Below are 25,232 nucleotides of genomic sequence, written 5' to 3'. Positions count from 1 at the left end.
GGAGCCAAGGTGGGCTACCTGACACACTTGCCGCTCTCGTGTGAATCCAAGAAACTGCCTTCCTCAAAGGGGCCCTGGTTGTCACTTCCCGCAGCCATTTCACCCATCATTGTCTAGTATCTCTTTTATTAGCACATTCCAACCCTCTGCCACTTGGTGTAGAGATGAGCTCCCTGGCTCAGTGGGCCTTTCAGAACCTGGAACCAGATGGAGGTGGAGATAAGAAGGTAAGACAGAACAGACGGGCCAAGTTCACTGAAGCTTAAGAAAATCATGTTTAGACTGTTTTAAAAAATCCAGGCTGGCTTCCATTCTATAGCATGAAAGGCAAGTCCATGTTCTTCTCACCAGTGCCCACGTAGATGTAGCCATAGTGCTTGGTGCGGGGAGCATGGTAGAAGGTGAGGCCTGGCCAGAGCAGGCTGCGCAGCACCACCAGGGCATTGCCTCTCTCCATCTGGATACTCCAGGACCCTGAGAGGAGACAGGCAGGAGGTGAGGCCTGGGTGCTGCTAGAGCCAGAGCTCTGCCCTTCGTGCTGTGGCCCCTGGCTCCTTGGGCAGCCAAGCCCAGGTGCTAAGGTTCCACTGGAGAAAGACCATTTAATTCTCCAGGTGCTTTACTCCCTGACTGCCTTTTAGCCATTATTATTTTCGTTTTAAGAGACATGGTCTCACTCTGTCACCCAGGCTGGAATGCGGTGGTGCAACCACAACTCAACCTCAGCCTTGACTCCTGGGCTCAAGCAATCCTCCCACCTTAGCCTCCAGAGCAGCTGGGACCATGGGCATGCACCACCATACCCAGCTAACTTTTTTGGTTTTTTGTAGAGATGGGGCCTCACTGTATTGCCCAGGCTGGTCTCAAACTCCTGGGCTCAGGCGATCCTCCCACCTTGGCCTCCCAAAGTGCTGGGATTACAGATGTGAGCCACCACACCCAGCCCTTTTAGCCATCTCACTGCTCATTAAAACAACTTTCAGGGGGAGGGCAAAGGAAATGAAAAGAGGTGAAACTCAAACCAGTCTGTTTTGTTCCTGTCAGCAGGTCTAGCTAAAGGTTGAGTTGGGGAGGAGGCTGAATCCACAGGCAGAAGGGAGTTGGGCTGCACCAAGGGAGAGACACTGACTCCTCCCACACTACCCAGTACAGTCACCAGTTCTAGTGTGGTTTGCTCCTACTTGCCATTTTGCTCTGTCTTCCCCATTTCCTGAAGCCTCTCCTGAGTTGGATTAGACCAGACCAGGAAAGGAAGGCTCAGATAGAAGTTTGGGCAGTTCAGGCCTCCTAGCTCAGTGGCCCTTTCTGGCAGCTGGTAGACTGGGAGCCATCCTTGGTGGGAGGGGACTTGGGCTGCCCCTAGTGAGCCTTTGTCCTAGGTTCTGCCCTGGTTTTTGCCTCCCCACACAGGAGCAGCCCAGCTCAGGGCTGAGTCGTGCAGCCATGAGGACTTGGCTGGAAGGGCCTGATTCAGCTCCAGAACCCAGGGAGGGAGCCACAGTGTGGGAGGAAGGAGCCTGGGAAAATCGCCTCTGGATGCAGATCTGGGGCTTCTATTCCCCTGCGCACTGAGGCCTCTCCCGGCCCAGCCACAGCCCTGCTCCAGGCCCTGCCAGAAAGGCAAATGCTTTGAAAGTTTTGGTGTTGGACCAGCCAGCCATGCGCTGAGAGCTGCTCTTCGGCCTTCATCAGCTGCCAGCTCAGCCCGGCTGCTTGGCTCCTGCTGCCCCAGCTTCCCACAGGCCACCTCCAACCATGGTCCACCCTAGTCACTCCACACCCTGCAGCCTCACAACTCAGTCCCCACCCACTGAGGGCCACCCTGCATCCAAGAAACCTGATTGCCAGGAACCCCTGACCCTCATGGCAGCTCACCCCTACTCAGGGTACAGCCGCCTGCCCAGGTCAAAACCAGAGTTTTCTGGGAGTATATAGTTTGGCTGTCCCTGGTCCTGCTCAGGGAGAAGCCAGTTACAAAGCTCACTTGAGCACTGTGCAGTGGCCAGCACCAAGTGCCATCACCCATGCAAAGGTTGAAGTCAGATTCACAGTGTGGACTTGTCAGCTCCACACAGTACCTGCTGGACAACATCAAGAAGAAAGTAGTGTCCCTGTGTTAGCCAGGCTCCGGCTGGAACACTGCCCCGAGAAGGAGTATTTCCCCTGACTCTTAAAAGTTTTCTCTGGGTGCTTGGGGTCCTCTGCCTCTCAGACCTGCCCTCAGAGTTTGATAGTCCCTAGCCTGGTACTTTCCTGGTCATGCATCTCCAGAAAAGAGATTGCTTAGGGTTGATGAGGGTCGGGGGTCCAACAAGACAAAGTGTTCCTACTCCACTGCTTCAGCCTTGGACAAGAAGCACAGACCCAGGAAGATCCCATTCCCTCCCTTGATCACCCCACCAGCCTGGAGTATCATCAGGGTTCAGACTCCATAGGACACAGTCCCTCAGCCCCTTGAACTAAGAAAGACCAGACTGCCTCATCTGTATCTGCCTACCAAGGGAGGGCAGCTTGCAGCCTGCCTGGGCCAGGTGCCCTGGAGAAAATGGAATCCTGGAGTCCTCTAACCTAGACCCTTCTCAGTTCATTGCTGCCAGCACCTTAGCATGCCTGGGCAAGGGCTTGGTCCTGCCCTGCCCTCACACCAGCCTGCCTGCCTAGGCTTTGGCCACCTCTTGCCACCAGTATATAATGTGGGGGGCAGGGGGCAGTGTTCTTGGACAGAGTGGCCTAGGCCTATCGCGGGGACTCCTACCCAGAGAGCAAGGAGAAACTGGCAGGGCAGCTAGGGAAATACAGTGCCCCCGCCTGGCAGGGGGCAATGCTGCGCAGGCGGAAGGGTGCTGGTGGAATACGGTAGCAGCATGTGGGGCCAGTCAGAAACAGCACTGCCTCCCTCCCTCGCATTCCTGTCACACTCCTGTCCTCTCCTCGTCCCTGGCTCAGCTGGTCACCCGGGAAACACACAGACTCAACGTGCCAGGAGTCACGTAGCATCTACCTGAAGAGCCAAGCACTTGCTGTCACCTTCACCCACTTTCTTACTGCAACTGCTGAATAGGCTGAGCCTAGCCAGCTGCTGTCGCCGCCTCCAGGACTCAGGGAAAAGCCCCCTGCAGACTTGGTGCTGCAGGTTCACAGCCCCCGCTCTCTCTTTTCTCCCCAGTCCCTCCTGCCCCATAGCAGCCACTCTTCTCCAGAAGCTGTGTTTTGAGGATGTGATGGGTACAGGTTGGTAAGTCAGGAGGGGGGCCTCCTGGGTTTCCTGGGCTCTCAGGGTCTCGCCCACCTTGCTAGTATGGAAACCTCATGCTGGGGCGTACTTTAATTACATTCTCCTGCCATCCTGGAAGAAAGGCAGCTCTGGGATTAAGATCGACGGAGAGTAGGCCAGGCTGGGGACCAGGGCTGTCCAGGGGCAACAGATGGCTTAAATCCTCTCAGATGAGCACCAACAAAATTTTCGTCACACAAAAAAATAAATGGCCATGGGTTCCCAGTGGGAGAAGCACCCCCCACGCCCTGCAAGGGCCATAAGAATCATACCGCCTAGACGCCTGAGGACAGAGGAGGAAGGAGAAACCCCTGGTTGCCAGACCCCTATCAAATCGATGAGTAGCAATCAGGCTGCGTGGCCCAGAAGGCTGAACACTTGTCAGCCAGGCTTCCAAGGAACTGGGGCAGGAAGAGCCACCTGCACACATCCCGAAGGGAAGGCTGACCCTGGGCACCATGTGCTCCGCCACCCTCGGCCCCGTATGCTTGCCTCCCTCGCCCCCTTCCCGGTCCTCTACAACCACCAGCAGCAGCTTTCAAAGGCTGCTTTCCAGGGTGGCAGGCCCATTGCTGCCCTCTGCTGCCTGAACTGAGCATTGCTGCTGAGAAATTGCTTGGGAAGGAGCCCCAGTCTGTCTGCACCTGGAAATTCTGAGGCCTCTGCACCAGCCCAGAGTGGAGCAAGGAGAGGAGCAGTGCCCTCCAGCCCTCCTCTTTTACCTCCCAGGATACCGATTCTTGCAAGGCACCTTCTAGTTTACATTTCCCTTTCCTATCCTCTGTTTCATTTGATCTTCCCAAACCTCTGAGGCAAGGGAGGTGTCTTTCTTATTCCAAGGGCATCACAGGTACCTGTTGTAGCTGCTCCGTGGCTATTTGCTGATATAGTGGATGTTCAGGGAGCACTGAATGGCAAGATACTGCCTAGGAATCTAGGCTCCTGACTGGCATGGTGGCTCACGCCTGTAATCCCAGCACTTGGAGAGGCTGAAGTGGGCAGATCACCTGAGATGAGGAGTTCGAGAGCAGCCTGGCCAACATGGTGAAACCTCATCTCTGCTAAAAATACAAAAATTAGGCATGGTGGCATGCACCTGTAATCCCAGCTACTTGGGAGGCTGAGGCAGGAGAACTGCTTGAACCCAGGAGGCAGAGGTTGTAGTGAGCCGAGGTGGCAGCAAGACTCTGTCTCAAATATATATATATATATAGCCTCCTGACTCACAGCTGCATCTGTGCCACCTGGCTGCAGCCCAAGGTCAGAGAGCTCTTAGTCATTACCCTGGATCCAGCAGGAGGACGGTCCTGCCACCCCAGAACCAGCTACCCACTCCCATGGAACTTTGCAGATCCCTGGACACGGCATGACAACTCATGAGGACAACAGCTCTCCCGCTCCTCTCTTCGGCCAAGGTGTCTCTTGTCACTTTGGCCAAGGGACAAGATGTCGAGTCATTGGCCTACCTCATGGACACAGAGCAGGAGTCCCAGGAACAGGGCCAACCTAAACCACACCTGCTCAGAAGCCACATGAAGTCACCCTGAACAACTGCCTCAGACCCTGAAAGGGAACAGTTATCCTAACTGGCCAGAAAACAGTTGCCAAATCCCATCCCTCCAGCCAGTTCTGGTGTCCCAGGGAACTCCTCCTTGGGGTTTTGGCCCCAATTAGCAGCCCAGCCCAGCTGCTGCCTGCCTGGCAGGGGAGCCTCCAAGCAGCTCAGACTGCTCTTTTCCTAGCTGATAAGGAAGGGGACTAGGGAGGAAAATCAGCTGTCTGTTCTCCTGTGACCATCCACACTTCCACTCCATCGCCATGACCCTCATCAAACCATCATGAGCAAAAGGTGGGCCTAGGCTGGGCATGGTTTTTACAGGCTTACACCTGTAATCCCAGCACTTTGGGAGGCTGAGGTGGGTGGATCTCTTGAGCTGAGTTGTTCAAGACCAGCCTGGGCAACATGGTGAAACCTCAACTCTACAAAAAATACAAAAACTAGCCAGGCATAGTGGTCCACACCTGTAGTCCCAGCTACTCGGGAGGCTGAGGTAGGAGGATCACTTGAGCCTGGGAGGTGGAGATTTCAGTGAGCCAAGATTGTCCCACTGGCCACTGCACTCCAGTCAGGGCAACAGAGCAAGACCATGTCAAATTAAAAAAAAAAAAGAAAAACTGCGCCTGACTTCCTGGAGGCCTTCTGGTAGTAGTGGCTCTGGGAGGCGGGACCTAAAGGTTATGGGGAGGTTTCCCAAAGTAAGGCCAGGAGCATCCCTCCCCTGAGACCCATGTGCACAGGAAATGCCAGGAGTCCTCAGCTTCCAAGTTTCCAGCTCATAAAGCAACATGGTGGGGTGGACTGGGAAGTGGAGCCAGCAGCTGATCCTGCAGCCCTGAGGTTATGACATCAGGGCAGGATGCCTAGGGCCTTGGGTAACTGCAACTCACCCACCTGCCAGGCCCAGATCCCATACCTCCCATAGGCCTTATGAATTCACTTGCCAACTGGACACATCAGAGTGGCTCACCAGGCTGGAGTGCAATGGTGACCAATCATAAGTAACATCAAACTCCTGAGCTCAAGCGATTCTGTCACCTTGACCTCCCAAAGCACTGGAATTACAGGCATGGGCCACCTTGCCCAGCCCCAATCCCTGCAACCTTTAGGAAGACTCCAAAGTCTCACGTTTTACTTCTTCTGTTGCAAGGAAAGACAGCTGCCTCCAGGGTCCACCTTACCTGAGACAGCAGAGGGCAGATAGGGCTGACAGTGTTCCCTTAGGAAGACTTTGCTGGGCCTCACCCCATCTAGCTGACTTTGGTCTTGGCTGCAGAAGCTCTATCACCCTCTTCACCCCTCTCGCCGCACAGTGGACGAGGCTCCATGGGCAAGGCAGCGCTGCTACACCAGCCCCTCTCACCCAGCACAAAGGAGAGCCTCATCTTCTGATTCTGGAGCATCCAGCTGCAGGTAAGAAAGCTGCAAAGGGCTTCCCAGACACACCCTGAATCAGGGGACAGGGCTGCTATCCTCAGATTAGAGGAATGAAGAGGACTTCTGTAGGCCCACCCCTCAGCCCCTGGCTCTGAGGTTCCATCACCACTGCTGTTCCAGGCTCCCTTTGTCAACGAGGGACGTACAGCCCCCTCAGGCTCCTGGCAAGTCTGGGAGCAGAGACAGAGGAGATGAGGGGTGTCTGAGAAGTGTGTCTGATGGGCAAGAAATGCCCCAACCCCTATAGAGCTTCTTCATATCCCCCTACTTGTCCAGGAGACCCTCCTATCTGTCACTACAGCACTGGCCCTGCCCAGAGTAGCTTGACTCAGATGTTCCTGTATGATGGAAGCCCAAATTGCCACTCCTTGATGGCAGCTCCTACCCACTCAGAACCATTGCCTGGCCCCTGGGGCACTGCAGTAGCCCTGAGATGGCCTCATGATCCCTGGCTTGCCCTGCCCTGTCTAGAGCCACCTGTGCACCACTGCCTTATTGTCACAGACCTGCTCACAAGCCACCAGCAGCTTCTACGGCCTTGGTCTTCTAGGCTGTCCTAGGCCTGCCCCAACTCATCTCTAAGGACTTGCTACCACTAAAAAATTAATAATAAGTCCGGGTGCGGTGGCTCACGCCTGTAGTCCCAGCTACTCAGGAGGCTGAGACACTAGAATCGCTTGAACCTGGGAGGCAGATGTTGCAGTGAGCCGAGATCGTGCCACTGTGCTCCAGCCTGGGCGAGAAACTCCGTCTCAAATAAACTCTGTTTCAAAATAATAATAATAATAATAAAATAATCACAGGCTCACTTTGATATATGGGTCTTCACAAACACTGCAGTTTTTATAAACTGAAGGTCTGTAGCCACCCTGTGTAAAGCAGTATATCAGTGCCATTTTTCCAACAGCATGTGCTCACTTTGTATGTCTGTGTAACATTTTGGTAGTTTTCACAACTTTTCAAATTTTTTTTTTTTTGGTCTCGCTGTCACCAAGGCTGGAGTGCAGTGGCGTGATCTCAGCTCACTGCAACCTCTGCCTCCCAGGTTCAAGTGATTCTCATGTCTCAGCCTCCTGAGTAGCTGGGACTACAGGTGTGCACACTACACCTGGCTAATTTTTATATTTTTAGTATAGATGGGGTTTCACTATGTTGGCCAGACTGGTCTCGAACTCTTGGCCTCTAGTGATCCGCTGCCTCGGTCTCCCAAAGTGCTGGAATTACAGGCATGAGCCACCACACTCAGCCCTTTTTTTTATTATTATATTTGTTACAGTGTTCTGTGATCAGTGATCTTTGATGTTACTATTGTATTGTTTTGGGGCACCACGAACTACATCCATTTAAGATGGCAAACCTAATTGATAAATATGTGTCTTCTGACTTCTCCCAGCCCTCTCCCTCTCCTCAGACCGCCCTATTCCCTGAGACACAACAGTCATTAAATTAGGCCAATTAATAACTCTACAGAGGCTGGACGCATTGGTTCATGCCTGTAATCCCAGCACTCTGGGAGGCTGAGGGAGGTGGATCACCTGAGGTCAGGAGTTTGAGACCAGCCTGGCCAACATGGTGAAACCCTGTCTCTACTAAATATACAAAAATTAGCCAGGCATGGTGGCACATGCCTGTAATCCCAGCTACTCAGGAGGCTGAGGCAGAAGAATCACTTGAACACGGGAGGCAGAGGTTGCAGTGAGCTGAGATCGTGCCATTGCATTCCAGCCTGGGCAACAGTGAGACTCTGTCTCAAAAAAAATAAAAAATAAAGTAACTCTACAGTAGACTCTAAGTGTTAGGTGAAAGGAAGAATCCCACGCCTCTCACTTTAAATCAAAAGCTAGAAATGACTAAGTTTAGTAAGGAAGGCATGTCAAAAGCTGAGATAGAGCCAGGGATGGTGGCTCATGCCTGTAATCCCAGCACTTTAGGAGGCTGAGACAGGAGTACTGTTTGAGTGCAGGAGTTCGAGACCAGCCTGGGCAACACAGCAAGACTCCATTTCTACAAAACAAAACAAAAAATTGCCAGGTATGGTGCACACACCTATTGTGTGTGCTGTTGCACTCCTCAAGAGGTTGAAGCAGGAGGATCACTTGAGCCCAAGAGTTCGAGGTTACAGTGAGTTATGATCACGCCACTGCACTCCAGCCTGGGTGATAAAGCAAGACCCTGTCTCTAAAACCAAAAATAAAAAAAAATTGAGGTAGGCTGAAAGATAGGCCTCTTATACCAAACAGCTAAGCTGTGAATACAAATAAAAGTCCTTGAAGGAAATTAAAAGTGCAACTCCAGTGAACATATAAATGATAAGAAAGTGAAACAGCCTTCTTGCTGATATGTAGAAAGTTTGAGTGGTCTAGATAGGAAATCAAACCAGCCACAACCTTCTCTTAAGCCAAAGCCTAATCCAGAGCAAGGCCCTAACTCTCTTCAATTCTATAAAGGCTGAGAGGTGAGGAAGCTACAGAAGAAATGTTGGAAGTTAACAAAGATTAGTTCATTGACTGGGCATGGTTGCTCATGCCTGTGATCCTAGCACTTTGGGAGACTGAGGCAGGAGGATGGCTTGAGCCAAGGGGTTGGGGCCAGCCTGGGCAACATAGGGAGACCCTGTCTCTACAAGAAATAAGTCAGGCATAGTGGCACACACCTGTAGTCCCGACTGCTCAGGAGGCTGAGGTGGGAAGATCACTTGAACCTGGGAAGTCGAGGCTACAGTGAAGCATGATCACGCTGTTGCACTCCAGCTTGTGCAACAGAGTGAGACTCTGTCTCAATCAATCAATCAATCAATCAATGTTAGTTCGTGAGATTTAAGGCAAGAAGCTGTCCCTATCACATAAAAGTACAAAGTGGAGTGGCAAGTGCTAATGTAGAAGCTGCAGCAAGTTAACCAGAAAACTTAGCTAAGATCACTGATTAAGCTGGCTACAATAAACATAGATTTTTAATGGAGATGAAACAGCCTTCTATTGGAAGAATATGCCATCTAGGACTTTTTTTTTTTTTTTTTTTTGAGACAGAGTCTCGCTCTGTCACCCAGGCTGGAGTGCAGTGGCACAAGTGCTCTGTCACCCAGGCTGCAGTGCAGTGGAGTGCAGTGGCTAACATAGTGAAACCCCATCTCTACTAAAAAAAATACAAAAAATTGGCCGGGCGTGATAGCGGGCGCCTGTAGTCCCAGCTACTCGGGAGGCTGAGGCAGGAGAATGACGTAAATCCGGGAGGTGGAGCTTGCAATGAGCCAAGATCATGCCACTTCCCTCCAGCCTGGGCAACAAAGCGAGACTCCATCTCAAAAAACAAAAATTAGCCGGGCTTAGTGGCTGGTGCTTGTAATCCCAGCTATTCAGTAAACTGAGGCAGGATAATCTCTTGAACCCAGAAGGCGGAAGTGGCAATGAGCTGAGATCATTGCACTCCAGGTTGGGTTACAAGAGTGAGACTCCATCTCAAAACAAAAAAAAAAGACTTCAGTGGAGGAAGTAACTGCAGACATGGTGGAAGTAGAAAAAGAACTAGAATTCAGAAGTGGAGCCTGAAGATATGACTGAATTGCTGCAACCTCATGAATGGATGATGGGTTACTTGAATGGATGAGGGGTTGCTTCTTACAGATGAGCAGAGAAAGTGGTTTCTTAAGCTGGAACCCACTCCTAGTGAAGATGCTGTGAACATTGTTGAAATGAGAACATCAAAGGATTAAGAATATTACCTAAGCCAGGTTCGGTGGCTTACACCTGTAATCCCAGCACTTTGGGAGGCCGAGGCAGGCAGATCACAAGGTCAAGAAATCGAGACCATCCTGGCCAACATGGTGAAACCCCATCTCTACTAAAAATACAAAAATTAGCTGGGCATGGCCGGGCACGGTGGCTCACGCCTGTAATCCCAGCACTTTGGAAAGTTGAGGTGGGCGAATCACAAGGTCAGGAGATCAAGACCATCCTGGCTAACACGGTGAAACCCCGTCTACTAAAAATACAAAAACAAAAATTAGCCAGGCATGGTGGCAGGCGCCTGTAGTCCCAGCTACTCAGGAGGCTGAGGCGGGAAAATGGCATAAACCTGGGAGGCAGAGCTTGCAGTGACCCGAGATCGTGCCACTGAACTCCAGCCGAGGCAACAAAGTGAGACTTTGTCTCAAAAAAAAAAAAAAAAAAAAAATTAGCTGCGCATGGTGGCGCACACCTGTAGTCCCAGCTACTCAGGAGGCTAAGGCAGGAGAATCGCTTGAACCCGGGAGGTGGAGGTTGCAGTGAGCCACTGCACTCCAGCCTGGCAACAGAATGAGATTTCGTCTCAAAAAAAAAAAAGAATATTACCTAAACTTAATTGATAAAGTAGTAGCAGGGTTTGAAAGGATTAATTCCAATGCTGAAAGAAATTCTACTGTGGATAAAATGCTATCAAACAGTACTGCATGCTAGATAAATCTTTTGTGAAAGGAAGAGTCCATTGATGTGGCAAGCTTTGTTGTCGTTTTGTTTTAGAAAATTGCCATAGCCACCCCAGCCTTCAGCAATCACCACCCTGACCAGTCAGCAACCATCAACATCAAGACAACACCCTCCACCAGCAAAAAGACTACAATTCACTGACGGGTCAGGTGATCATTAGTATTGTTATGAAATAAAGAATTTTTAATTGTTTTTAACATTTTTAGACATAATGCTATTGCATACTTAACAAACTATAGTATAGCATAAACACAACTTTTCAAAAAATGTGTGACTCACTTTACTGCAGTATTCACTTTATTGTGGTGGTCAGGAACCAAACTTGCAATATCTCTGAGGTATTTTTCTTTTTTTTTTTTTTTGAGACAGAGTTTTGCTCTGTTGCCCAGGCTGGAGTGCAGTGGCACAATCTCAGCTCACTGCAACCTCTGCCTCCCAGGTTCAAGCAATTCTCCCTACTCAGCCTCCCAAGTAGCTGGGTTTACAGGCGCCCGCTACCACACCCAGCTAATTTTTCTATTTTTAGTAGAGACGGGGTTTTGCCATGTTGGTCAGGCTGGTCTCGAACTCCTGACCTCCAGTGATCTGCCCACCTTGGCCTCCCAAAGTGCTGGGACCACCGTGCCCAGCTGGTGTGTTCACTTTCATTTGAGTCCTTACTGTGCATTAGGCACTGTTATAAGTATTTTGTACATGAGTTTACTCATTTAATTCTTGCATCCAAATGCTCACCAGGCCTGACCCTGCTTAGCTTCCAAGATCAGAAGAGATTAGGCATATTCAGGGAGGTATAGGAGTGGTCCATTTAATTCTCATAGCAACTCAGTGAGGTAGAAAATATCAATTCTCCCCTTTATAGAAATGAGAAAACTGAGGTACTGGGAAATGGAGGGATTTGCATGAAGTCACACAGCTAGTAAGGGGCCAATTCAGGATTCCAACCCAGCCTGTCTGATTCCACAGACCTTGTGTTGCCATCCCCATCCTGAGATACCGCCCAGTTGGGTCGTTCACTGCTCTTCAGAAGTGTTTCCCCCAGAGGTGTGGGTGACTATTGTCCTGTAGTTCCTATTGTCATTTAAACTGTTGTTTACTTAACAATCCAGTTCATGCCAGAGCCGTGGAGTTCTAACACTTTAACACTTACTGTGTCCTTGGGTTTAACTCTCTGAGCCCCTGTTTCCTCATCTGTAAAATGGGGATAAAAATAATAGGCTGGCTGTGAAAATTAAAATGAGATAAGGCATGGCAAGAGCTGAGTACGGTGCCTGGCACACGATAAGCGCATCATGTTTCATGAGTTAGTTGTTATTGTTGTCATTATCATTGCCGTCATCATCATTAGATCCTTCTCATTCTCCGGAATACCCAACAAGGGAAGAGAAAGAAATGGGGTGCTGAGTCTGTGCCTTGGGCCTGGCCCCCAATGGCCTAGAGCCTGGCACCTGAATTGGGTTACAGCATCCGAGGACATGTTGTTCTCTACGGGAGATGCTCAAGGGAAGGAAATGGGGTCAGCAGCACCAGCTATGTGCCAAGCATTATATCCAGTCCCCAAATCCCAGACTCCCAAAAGTAACAGTTGAGATGTAAGTATGGCTAATATTTTCAGGGATATTTGGGAAAAGATTCCCAACCTGCCTCCATTCAAGATTGCTACAAAAATCAAGAGACACTGAGATACCTCCTCTCTGTGAAAACATATGGAAAACAATCCTACCTTTTGTAATTCAAGAACATTCATCAGTGTGTACTATAAACTGGGCCCTGGGGAAGCCCCACCCTCAAAAACCCATGGTGAACCACCAATTCCCACTAGGCCCTTGGTTCCAGTCTCAGAGAAAAATGGCAGGTGGCATGGCCCGCTGCTGTGGCCTGAGGACAAATTCCATGGCCTCGAGGTAATGGACTATTACCTTTGGGAATGTCATGCTCCAAGGAGTCCATGAAATCCAGGGAGGGGTCCAGGTCAGCCTTCTCAAGCAAGGTCTTATTCTTTAGCTCAACAGGCTCCCTGAAATGGAAGTAGGAGCTGAGCTTCTTGGCCTCAGACAAGGACAGTCCTAGAAAGAGGTGGCAGGCAGGAAAAGGATGGTTAGCCCAAAACCCCCCAGCCCCCTTTCTCTCTGCACTGGGACCACATGGTAGGGCTTACAAAAGACCGTGTCAACCACTGATAGAGAACTGAAGGAAGGAAATGGATTAGCATTCCCTCAGTCCAAACTCGGACCAGATCCTGCCATAAACAGAGTCCAGCCAGGCGCGATGGCTCATGCCTGTAATCGCAGCACTTTGGGAAGCCAAGGCAGGCAGATCACCTGTGGTCGGGAGTTTGAGAACAGCCCGGCCAACATGGCAAAACCCTGTCTCTACTAAAAATACAAAAATTAGCCGGGCATGGTAGTGGGTGTCTGTAATCCCAGCTACTCGGGAGGCTGAGGCAGGAGAATCCCTTGAACCCAGGAGGCAGGGGTTGCAGTGAGCCAAGATCATGCCACTGCACTCCAGCCTGGATGACAAGAGCGAAACTCCGTCAAGAAAGAAAGAAAAGGAGGGAGGGAGGGAGGGAAGGAGGAAAAGAAGAGAAATGAGGGAAGAAAGGAAGGAAGGAAGGAAGGAAGGAAGGAAGGAAGGAAGGAAGGAAGGAAGGAAGGAAGGAAGGAAGGAAGGAAGTCCAAGGAGGAAGGAGATAGGAAAAGGCAGGTAGCCCAGACCCATGTAAAGCTCTGGGACCAAGGGACTACATGCTCTCCCACTCCTCAGGCTGAAGAGAGTCAGGGACCACTGACTGGGGAGCCCATACTGACCACTGGTGCCAGGTCACTGGGCATACCCTTCCAGCTGATAAGGTCACAGCTACTTCTTCTCTGATAAAGTGTGTAAGTACCCCACTGGACTCCCAGACATATGTTTTATTGTGCTTGGGAAAAGATACCCCCCAGCCCTTGAGAAGGGCCCCAGAGAACTTACCTTCAAAGGTCCGATTGACATGGGTGGGTCCAAAAGGTGTCTTGAAGAGGGCGCCTCGGGGGATGATGGCCACAGCCTTGTCAATCTGGTCAATGACAGACACCAAGCGGGTCTCTTCCTTGATTTGGACCTGAGGAGACAGGAGAGGAGCCCCCCTGCCAGGGCACTGTGCCCATCCACCCCTGGCACAAGGTCCCTCTGCATGGCCATCTCACCTGCACCACCACAGTGTAGTGGACACCAGAGCCACGCAGATCACTCTGGGCAAGCCCTCACCTTCCTTCCTATCAAGATTTTCTTCCTCTGTTTTTATTTATTTTTTAATTCATAATACATACAGGTGGTATGATATTCAAAACTACAAAAATAAAAAAATCAGTCTTTCTCTCACCCCCGTGTCTGAGCCCCTAGTTGCCCTCACTGGGGACAACCATCATTAAAGGTTTCTCATGTACTCTTCCAGAGGCATACCATCCTATCAGCATATTTAAATGTTGCTTATTTTGCCTTCTTAAAATATAAAAGTAATTATGCTCACTGTAGAATATTTGGATAATACAGAAAGACATACCAAAGAGAATTAAAACCACTCATAACCCTACCTCCTAAAGATAATCACTGATAACATATTGGTATACTTTCTTTGTGTTTTGTTGTTGTTGTTGTTTTGTCTTTGTTTTTGTTTTGAGACAGGGTCTCACTCTGTCACCCAGGCTGGAGTGCAGTGGCGCAATCATGGCTCACTGCAGCCTCAACTTCCCAGGCTCAGATGATCCTCCCACCTCAGCCTACCGAGTAGCTGGGAGTACAAGCACATGTCACCACACCTGGCGAATTTCTGTTTTTCATTATTATTTATTTATTTATTTTTGAGACCGAGTCTTGCTCTGTCACCCAGGATGGAGTGCAGTGCAGTGATCTCAGCTCACTGCAATATCTACCTCCTGGGTTCAAGTGATTCTCCTGCCTCAGCCTCCTGAGTAGCTGGGACTACAGGAGTGCACCACCGCACCCAGCTAATTTTTGTATTTTTAGTAGAGACAGAGTTTCACCATGTTGGCCAGGCTGATCTTGAACTCCTAACCTCAGGTGATCCACCCACCTTGGCCTCCCAGACTGCTGGAATTACAGGTGTGAGCCACTATGCCTGGTCAATTTTTGTATTTTTGGTAGGGACAGGGTTTCTCCATGTTGCCCAGGCTGATCTCCAACTCCTGGGCTCAAGCAGTCTGCCTGCCTCAGCCTTCGAAGTGCTAGGATTACAGCGCCCAGCCCTCTATGCATATATTTAAAGCAAAATTAGAGTCACAGTTTATATTGTTTCATATCCTTCTCTTCAGTTTAACATTATTTTGCAAGCATTTCCCCATATCATACCATTTTTACACAGATGAAATTTAGTTACAATTTCTATCTAGGGCAACCCTGAACAAAAGGATTTCATAGAGATTTTGTGGAAGAGCTCGACAGAGAATGCATGTCAACAGAGGCCCCCAGAGAGTCACGGAGCCACCTATTTGCCATGGGCGGCCTACCTGAATGGTTTACAAAAGAAAGGTAGAAACTAAGCTTTAACAAGTGCTGAGGCCAGGGTCTTTAAATATGTCACCTTATTTAATCCACACAAGCCTGCAAAGCAAATAAAATTATCTCAATTTTACAGAAAAATGATAATAAAACTGACGCTCATGGCTGGGTGTGGTGGTTCACACCTGTAATCCCAGCACTTTGGGAGGCCGAGGTGGGCAGATCACCTGAGGTTGGGAGTTTGAGACCAGCCTGATCAACATGTAGAAACTCCATCTTTACTAAAAATACAAAATTAGCCAGCTGAGGTGCCAGGTGCCTGTAATCCCAGCTACTTGGGAGACTGAGGCAGGAGAATCACTTGAACCCGGGAGGCAGAGGCTGCGGTGAGCCAAGATCGCGCCATTGCACTCCAGCCTGGGTGTGACAGCGAGACTCCATCTCAAAAAAAAAAAAAAAGAATGGGAAGGCTCTTCAAGACACTGATATAGAAAGATCTCCAAAATATATTGTTAGGTGAAAAAAAGCAAGGTTCAGAATCATGTGTATAACTTACTGCTATGTTTTGTTTTGTTTAGTTTTGTTAAGGTAAAAAAAGAATATGTATAGGTATGGTGTTTGTTGAGGCTTATACTTGCATGAACTGTCTCCAGAAGCAGCAACTAGAAATTTAATGTGAATTCAAATGCCCAGGGGATTTTTTTTTTTTTTTTTTCTGAGACGGAGTCTCGCTTTGTCACCCAGGCTGGAGTGCAGTGGTGCGATCTAGGTTTACTGCAAGCTCCGCCTCCCGGGTTCCCGCCATTCTCCTGCCTCAGCCTCCCGAGTAGCTGGGACTACAGGCGCCACCACCACGCCCGGCTAATTTTTTGTATTTTTAGTAGAGATGGGGTTTCACCGTGTTAGCCAGGATGGTCTCGATCTCCTGACCTTGTGATCTGCCCGCCTTGGCCTCCCAAAGTGCTGGGATTACAGGTGTGAGCCATAGTGCCCAGCCAATGCCCAGGGGATTTTTTTTTAAAGGCAGATACCTGATGCTGGGGCCCAAGATCCTACATTTCTAACTCTTAGGACATGGTGAAGCTTCTGATCCAGACTCTACTTGGAGCAGAAAAATTTAGACACACACATACACATATGTACACACATATGCACATGCAAAATAGTTAACGTCAGACCAGGTGCGGTGGCTCATGCCTGTAATCACAACACTTTGGGAGCCTGAGGCGGTTGGATCACCTGAGGTCGGGAGTTCAAGCCCAGCCTGGCCAACATGGTAAAACCCCGTCTGTACTAAAAATATAAAAATTAGCTGGGTGTGGTGTCAGGCACCTGTAATCCCAGCTACTTGGGAGGCTGAAGCAGGAGAATTGCTTGAACCCCGGAGGCGGAGGTTGCAGTGAGCTGAGATGGCGCCAATGCACTCCAGCCTGAGCGACAAAGCAAGACTCCGTCTCAAAAAACGGAAGGAAGGAAGGAAGGAAGGAAGGAAGGAAGGAAGGAAGGAAGGAAGGAAGGAGGGAGGGAGGGAGGGAGGGAGGGAGGGAGGGAGGGAAGGAAGGAAGGAAGGAAGGAAGGAAGGAAGGAAGGAAGGAAGGAAGGAAGGAAGGAAGGAGAAATAGTTAATGTCCCCTAAATAGAGGACCTGTGTGACTAGTGGACAGAGATGGGAGGAAACTTTACTATATTCCTTTTTGTGCCTTTGAATTTTGAACATGCGAATTTATTATTTTGTGAAATGAAAACTGATACTAAAATATAAGAGCCTGTGCACATTCCCTGACCCCAGAGTACAGCACAGAGCACCCCTTCTTCCCAGTCCCCACCCCAGAGCCTACCCACTGCCTTTATCCAGTTGCTTAGGAGGTAGCTGTGTGGCCTTGGGCACATCACTTAACCTCTCTCTCTAAACTGGTAGGAGAATGTCCTCTTCTCTACCACCTGGAAAGTAATGTACCAACTCCATAGGGTTTTAAGGATGAAACGAGATGATACAGGCACAGTAGCACGTTGCCTAGCACACCCAGGTACTCAATAACCAACGTGGCACAAAGATAATAATAACATTAGTCGCCAGGGATGGTGGCTCATGCTTGCACTCCTAGCTACTTGGGAGGCTGAGGCAAAAGGATTATTTGAGCCCAGGCGTTTGAGACCAGCCTGGGTAACACAATGAGATTCCTGTCTCAAAAAACAAAAAAAAAAAAAGAGGAGATAATGATGGTACTTGTCATAATTTTTTTTTCTCTTTTTTTTTTTTTTTTTTTTTTTTTGAGACAGAGTCTCACTCTGTCACCCAGGCTGGAGAGCAGTGGCGGGATCTCTGCTCACTGCAAGCTCCACCTCCCGGGTTCACGCCATTCTCCTGCCTCAGCCTCCTGAGTAGCTGGGACTACAGGCGCCCGCCACCTCGCCCGGATAATTTTTTGTATTTTTAGTAGAGACGGGGTTTTCACTGTGGGTCCCAATTTTCTGACCTCGTGATCCGCCCGCCTCGGCCTCTCAAAGTCCTGGGATTACAGGCTTGAGCCACCGCGCCTGGCCTATTGCCATAATTTCTATTGGGCTGGGTTCTGGATGAGCCCAGGCTCTCCTTTAGGCCCTCCTCCTGCTCTCCACTCACCACTATTTCTTCTTCAAAGACCTTTTCACCTTCATTCACCTTCTGCAGCTCAGTGTGTTCATATTCGTATGATGGGTCCCCCATGAAGCGGCCCTTCACCACAGACGACTGTGCCACCATCTCCTCTGTGGCAGGGGGTAAGAGGCTCCACTCTGTGCAGTTCAGGCTGCCAACAATATTCACATCACTCCTGGATTCAAACTCCCCTGCTCACCCACTATTCCTATTACCTTCCCTTCTCTCTATTGGGTTAGGGCCAGGAAAAGCTGTTGAAATGGCCACCTTTCCTCCTAATGCTGTCATGAGACCATCAGAAGCCCCAAGTGCTGACTGGGCATGGTGACTCATGCTTGTAATCCCAGCACTTTGGGAGGCTGAGGTGAGCGGATCACTTGAGGTCAGGACTTCAAGACCAGCCTGGCCAACATGGTGAAACCCCGTCTCTTCTAAAAATACAAAAATTAGTGGGGCATGGTGGCACATGCCTGTAGTCCCAGCTACTCAGGAGGCTGAGGCAGAAGAATCACTTGAACCAGGGAGGCGGACGTTGCAGTGAACCAAGATTTCCCCAGCCTGGGTGACAGAGTGAGACTCCGTCTCAAAAAAAGAAAAAAGAAGCCCCAAGTGTCAATAGTGAGCACACCCCTCATATGTGATAAGCAGATTCAATTTCATTCATTCCATGTATGCTGAAATTAAATGAGCCTCTTCCTAGATATCCAGACTATGAAATTCCAGATGAGTTTCTGGTAGCTGAACTTTCCTCAGTTGTGTGGACCCATGTTTTGGTGGGCCCTAAATTCATGCTCAGCCTGCCCACTGAGTCAACAGCACAACCATTTCGTCCCATTTCTCAGAAATGCCTAGCCTATGCTCAAGGACTTCTCCTTTGAGCCCTTTGGGAGCACTCACCAGGCCCACCCAGTCCCTTCTTTCTCACTTCCTGCTGCTGGGAGAGGAGGTCCTTCCCACTCCTCTCAAATATACCCTGGGCCTAGGTCCCCAGTCTGGCCTCTGCTCATCTTCCTGCCCTTCACTCTCCACCAGTTCCCCCTCAACATAAAAACTGCTCAGCTGGCCAGGCACGGTGGCTCATGCTTGTACTCCCAGTACTTTGGGAGGCCGAAGTGGGCAGATCACTCGAGACCAGCCTGGCCAACATGGTGAAACCCTGTCTCTACTAAAAATACAAAAAAATTAGCCAGGCCTGGTGGCAGGTGCCTGTAATCCCAGCTACTCGGGAGGCCAAGGCAGGAGAATCGCTCAAACCCAGGAGGCAGAGGTTGCAGTGAGCTGAGATCATGCCATTGCAATTCAGCCTGGGCAGCAAGAGCAAAACTCCGTCTCAAAAAAAACAAAAACAAAAACAAAACAAAAAAACTACTCAGCCTACTAAAACAGCAGCCCCCGAAATCCATGTCCGTCTAGAAAATGCTGTTCCTGTCCTTCCCTCCCTCTTTCCCAACTCTCAACAATAATCTCAGAACAACAATTGCCCTGTGGGGGCCTTTCCTCCCCATCCTTTTCACTCTTCAGCCCACTATGCCATGATTTCTGCCCCCACCACTTCAAGAAACTGCTTGGGAGAAGGCCATCCATGACACCTAACAGCCAACAAATGCATCTCCATCCAGTTCTATTTCCTCTGACATCTTCCTTCCTCCTTCTCCAGGGTCTTAAGTATTTCCAGGGACCTATTCTCACCCTTCTTTTCTTTTTGCAGTCTTACCCACCTGCCTTCCAGAGCCCCAGCTACTACCTAGTCCATATCCAGAATCCAACCACTTCCAAAGCTCCCACCCTGGCCCAAGCCACCATTCCCTACTGTCTAGATATTACCATACACTCCTAACTAGTCTTCCTGCCTCTACATCTATTCCGCCTTTGGACTAGTCCCCACCCAACTGTTCACACCTAAGCCGTCATGTCACTCCTCTGCGGAACCTTCCAATGGCTTCCAATTAAGCCAAGTCTTACAATGCCCCACAAGGCCCTGTGTGATTGTTTCCTACCCCTCACCTCTCTGAATCTTGTGTCCTACAACACTCCCCTCACTCATTCTTCTCTAGCTACACTAGTCTCCATTGGGTTCCACAAACACACTAAGCACAAGGGCATTTGCACTTGCCTAGAATTCTCTTCCTGTGGATATTTAAGTAGTTCACTCTCTCAGTCACTTCAGGTATCTTGTCATATGTGACCTTATCAAAGAGGCTCTCCATGACCAAACTATTTAAAATAGTACCCCATCCTGTATTCGCTCTTTTTGTGTGTGTGTGTGTGACGGAGTTTCACTCTTGTTGCCCAGGCTGGAGTGCAATGGTGCAATCTCAGCTCACTGCAACCTCTGCCTCCCAGGTTCAAGCGATTCTCCTGCCTCAACCTCCCAAGTAGCTGGGACTACAGGCTTGCAACACCACGCCCAACTAATTTTGTATTTTTAGTGGAGACAGGGTTTCTCCATGTTGGTCAGGCTGGTCTCAAACTCCCGACCTCAGGCAATCCGCCTGCCTCAGCCTCCCAAAGTGCTGGGATTACAGGCACGAGCCACTGCACCTGGCCCATCCTGTATTATCTATCCCCCTTAGCTTTTAACATCATCTGATATGTAACAGATGTGTGTGTTTAGCTATTGTCTATCTTTCCTTCCCTGTCCCCTAAACACACACTACAATGTAAGCTCCATAAAGACAAGGATTTCATTTACCACTGAGCTCCTGGTGCCTAAATCAATGCCTCACACATGATAGCACACAGTAGGTGCTCAGCAAATGCTTATAGAATAAAATGAAATGAATCCCAAATCTCTATCTTTAGTTCAACTTTTTCTTCTGTATTCCACATCTGTACTTTAATATACTTTCTTAACACCTTGTAACTCAGGTACCTCACACCAAATTCACTATGTCTTCCCTAGTCCTGCCCCTGAATTCTCTCCTACTGAGTGGTATTAGTACTTAACTTACTCAGCTGCCTAAGCTAGGAGGGGTCAGCCTTGACCTCTTCTTTATAACAATCCTTATTCAACCTCACGTGTCCTGACAATTCTAGTACTTAAACCTTTCCAACCCATCCCCTCCTCTGCATTCCCTGGGCTATATCTTCCTTTTAGGCCTCATTCATACGGACACTACAATGGACTCCTAACCACAGTGCTCACCACACTTTCAGGCCATTCTGCCCACTCTGATCTGAGCAGGCTCTTCTTGCAAGCCCCTCAGTAGCTCCCCATGTTCTATAAACAAAGTTCCATATCCTTTTGCCTCTAGAACCAGTTCTACACAACATCATACTACTGTTTTCCCAAACACTCTGAGCCTTCCCCAGCCAACAAGTTTGTCTAACTGTTCCCTAAATAAATAAGCCGTGTTGGCCTATTTATTTATTTAGAGACAGGGTCTCTCTCTGTCACCCAGGCTGGAGCGCAATAGTGATCCATAGCTAACTGCAACTTTGAACTCTTGGGCTCAATCCTCCCACCTCAGCTTACTGAGTAGCTGGGACTACAGGTGCACACCACCATGCCCTGCAAATTGTTTTCTTTTCTTTTTTTTTTTTTTTTTTTGAGACAGAGTCTCGCTCTGTCACCCAGGCTGGAGGGCAGTGGCATGATGACGGCTCACTGCAACCTCCGCCTCGCGAGTTCAAGCAATTCTGCCTCAGCCTCCCGAGTAGCTGGGACTACACGTGCCCGCTACTACACCAGGTTAATTTTTCGTATTTTCAGTAGAGACGGGTTTCACTGTGTTAGCCAGGATGGTCTCAGTCTTCTGACCTCGTGACCCTCCCGCCTCGGCCTCCCAAAGTGCTGGAATTAAAGGCGTGAGCCACGACGCCCTGCCTTTTTTTTTTTTTTAATGGATGAGGTCTTGCTATATTGCCCAGGCTGACCGAATAGACTGCTTTATAAGGTAGTAAGCTCCCCTTTAGTCAAAAAGAGGTTGGCTGGGCGTGGTGGCTCACGCCTGTAATCCCAGCACTTTGGGAGGCCAATGTGGGTGGATTACTTGAGGCCAGGAGTTCAAGACCAGCCTAACCAACATAGTGAAACCCTGTCTCTACTAAAATTACGAAAATAAGAATAAATAAATAAATAAATAACCGGGTGTAGTGGCGCGTGCCTGTAATCCCAGCTACTCGGGAGGCTGAGGCAGGAGAATCGCTTGAACCCGGGAAGCGGAGGGGGCAGTGAACCAAGATGGCGACACTGCAAACCAGTCTGGGTAACAGAGCGAGACTCTGTCTCGAAACAAAAATAAATAAATAAATAGTCTGGATGGTCCTGTATGGTAGTGACCAGGAAGTATGGTAGTGACCAGGGAATTTTCCCCGGCTCTCTCCCCATTCCGCATTCGTTCTCTACTTCCAAAAGCGCCTCCAGCTGCAGAGTAGACACCTCCATCAAAGAGCACCACCCTCTCCCTCGGGCGTCTGACCCTCCTCCAAACTGAGCCAGGCCCAGCACTTGGTTGGAACCTGGTTTCTTCTCCAGGTCCGCATTTTCCAGAAACCTTCCCACTGCTTCACCTGCGTTCTTGGCCCTGCCTCTCTCATAAACCCATCCGCATCTAAGTTTCTCTTGGCCTCCTCAGGCGGAGAACACGCTCTCGCAGGGCCCCGCCCTCCGGGACCTACCCCCGTCCATTGCCCCGCCCCCTCAGGCTCCGCCCTAGCCTCAGATTCCGCGACTTCCCCAACCCTGCCTTTTCCCTCAACCACCTCTTGACCGTCCCCAGGCCCGCCCCACCAGGCCCTAGGCCCTTCCCCATTCCACTCATCTCAGATCCCGCCCACATCTCCCTTGGCTCCATGGGCTCCGCCCCTTTCAATTGCTACGACCCGCCCACCCCGCCCTGCCTCTAGGAAGCCACCCTCTGGGGTCCGGCGGCGGCCCCGCCCCGGGGGCCTCCTCACCTGTAGAGCGTCTTGCGCGGTGCGAGCTGGTCCTCACTCAGGCCCTGCGCGATGTAGTAATCGGCGACGAGGCCAAGGATGCGGCCCCAGAAGAGAACCCGATCGTAGCGGTAGTCGCGCTTAACCAGCATAAGAGACGTGAGCAGCGAGGCCCGACGGTCCGGGCTGAGGCCCTGCCCACTGCCGGACACCAGCTCCAGAGACAGCAGGAGGCTGTCGGCGTCCATCAAGCCAGCGTCTCTGCTCAACGCCCGTCGAGTTGCTAGGAGAAGCTGCCTCCATGGAGACCTGAAGCTCCGCCCTTCCGCCTAGCAGTACGCTGGTTTCCACCCACCCCACCGCCTACCGCCCAGCCCTCCTCCCCACGGAGGCCTGGGCAAACATCAGCCCCCTCCCTCTTCCTTTCCAGAATTTGGGACGGATGTCTTCAGTTGTCACGGCCACAGCATGGCTTCCCCTACTGTTAGGCTACAGTGTGGGGTTGGAGGTCCCAGCCCAGCCTTTTTCCATAGATATTTGGCCCTCCCTGAGCCCTTTCACATAGTCGACAGTCTTCACCGTATATGCACCTGGGGTCTGGAAAGAAAACAATACAAAACCCCAACACTGACACTAACTGTACTATTTCACCCGTCATGTCACTTCTTAACCTCAGAATGATCTGTGAAGAAAATAATTTGAGATGTCTCCTGGCTCTAATTAAGATTCTGTCATCGCCACTACCTCCACCCTCACCCCACCCCAAGCCAGGTCTTACAGATTGAGGTCCATCCATTCTCGTCCATCTTCACCAGCTGTCTTCATCTACCCTTTCCATAGAAATATTCTAAGTGACAAATGAAAATCTAGGCAATGGGGCAATCTCATCAACTACCACCTTTCTCATCAACTACCAACTACCACCAACTGTTGTTTTTAGATCCAAATGGTAGCAAGAGATGAAAGGCCAGAACCTCACTGCAGCTGGAGCTTCACTCCCTGGGCTAGACTACTTCTCCACATTCACTTCTTGACTCCCCAGGCAAGGACAAACATAAACAAGTTCCTCAGCAAGCTTGTTGCCACAGGAGATGGACTTTATTGTTAATGTTGCTAATTTAATATTTTCATTTCTGGATTCCTTTGAAGAGCACTCAGGAAATCAGAATGACCTGGGCCCCAGCTGATAAATAAGTGTCTAAATTACTCAGATAATTACTTTTTTGATTGTCTGGGCATTGTTGGTTTTTGGGGATTGAGACAGGGTCTCACTTTGTCACCCAGGTGGGAGTGTAGTGATGTGTGATGTCAGCTCACTGTAGCCTCAACCTCCTGGGCTCAAGTGATCTTCCTACCTCAACCCCCCAGGTAGCCGGGACTACAGGTGCATGCCACCACGCCCAATATTTTTTGTATCTTTAGTAGAGATGGCGTTTTGCCATGTTGGCCAGGCTGGTGTTGAACTCCTGAGCTCAAGTGATCCGCCCACCTCAGCCTCCCAAAGTACTGGGATTACAGGCATAAACCACCACGCCCAGCCTTAGGCATTGCTTATGAAGGAAGGCATTGTTATGAGATCAGCCTGACCAACATGGTGAAACCCCGTCTCTACTGAAAATACAAAACTTAGCCAGGCATGGTGGTGCACAGCTGTAATCCCAGTTACTCGGGAAGCTGGGGCAGGAGAATCGCTTGAACCGGGGAGGCAGAGATTGCAGTGAGCCAAGATCATGCTACTGCACTGCAGCCTGGGCAACGCAGCGAGCCTGTCTCAAAAAATACAACTAACTAAATAAATAAAATTAGTATTTGAGGGAGTTGATTTGGCTTAATGTGTTATCTCAAAACGATTTATGGCTCCCTGGTTTACAACCACCCCCACTCCCTTTAGGCAGACCCCTCAGCCTTTCCTTTCCCTGAGCGGGAGATATGGCTCAATCTCTCTTCTATAATAGCAGTAGACAGAAAAAGTCAAAATTCTGGCTGGTAGAATATGCTTCAAGTGGTCATAGCACAGAAAAGAGCCCAGGCGTTTTGCTTTCATTGATTCCATATTTACTCAGCACCTATTGCAGGTTCCATGGCAGACACCAGAATCTGAAGCCAGAGAGGAAAATCTTACAGCTTCCTGATGCTAATACCTTTGGCAAGGCAAATCTTGGCTAAATATTTCAGAGTAAAACCACATAGGATGTGCAGTACTGTAGGCGAATCCAAGTTTCACCACTTAGGCAAACTGCTCAATCTCCCCTGGCCCTATCTATAAAATGGGGACAATAATTCATGCACTGCAGAGTTGTTAGGGTTAGATAATGTAAGTGCTTAAAACAGTACATATACTTTTAAAAAAATAGTGTATTTTAGGAGTACATATATGTATCTTATACTATGTACATACGTGTGAGTATATATATACCTTTTTTGTGTGTGTGTGAGACGGAGTTTCACTCTGTAACCCAGGCTGGAGTGCAGTGGCATGATCTCAGC

The 25,232-nt window shown here is 49.7% G+C and overlaps 1 protein-coding gene across 2 annotated transcripts; it reads right to left on the bottom strand.

The window, feature by feature from the left end:
* Positions 1-256: 256 nt before the first annotated feature.
* RSPH9 (radial spoke head component 9) lies at positions 257-23,626 on the bottom strand. 2 transcript variants are annotated; one of them, XM_007972435.3, is made up of 5 exons: positions 22,767-23,615; positions 17,853-18,018; positions 13,703-13,832; positions 12,649-12,795; positions 257-474 (listed from the first exon to the last, which is right to left on the bottom strand). In XM_007972435.3, exons 1-5 carry the CDS (start codon positions 22,991-22,993, stop codon positions 314-316), a joined length of 831 nt encoding a protein of 276 aa, XP_007970626.1. In that variant the 5' UTR covers positions 22,994-23,615; the 3' UTR covers positions 257-313. The 2 variants fall into 2 exon arrangements, with proteins under 2 accessions (XP_007970626.1, XP_072862132.1); XM_073006031.1 differs by lacking the exon at positions 17,853-18,018 and having other exon boundaries at positions 13,703-13,857; positions 22,767-23,626.
* Between the last annotated feature and the right edge of the window lie 1,606 nt (positions 23,627-25,232).

This window comes from Chlorocebus sabaeus, chromosome 17, assembly GCF_047675955.1.
Source record: "Chlorocebus sabaeus isolate Y175 chromosome 17, mChlSab1.0.hap1, whole genome shotgun sequence".
Taxonomy (NCBI): domain Eukaryota; kingdom Metazoa; phylum Chordata; class Mammalia; order Primates; family Cercopithecidae; genus Chlorocebus; species Chlorocebus sabaeus.
The sequence above is the reverse complement of the archived record's forward strand: the minus strand, read 5'-3'. Positions and strand labels throughout refer to the sequence as shown.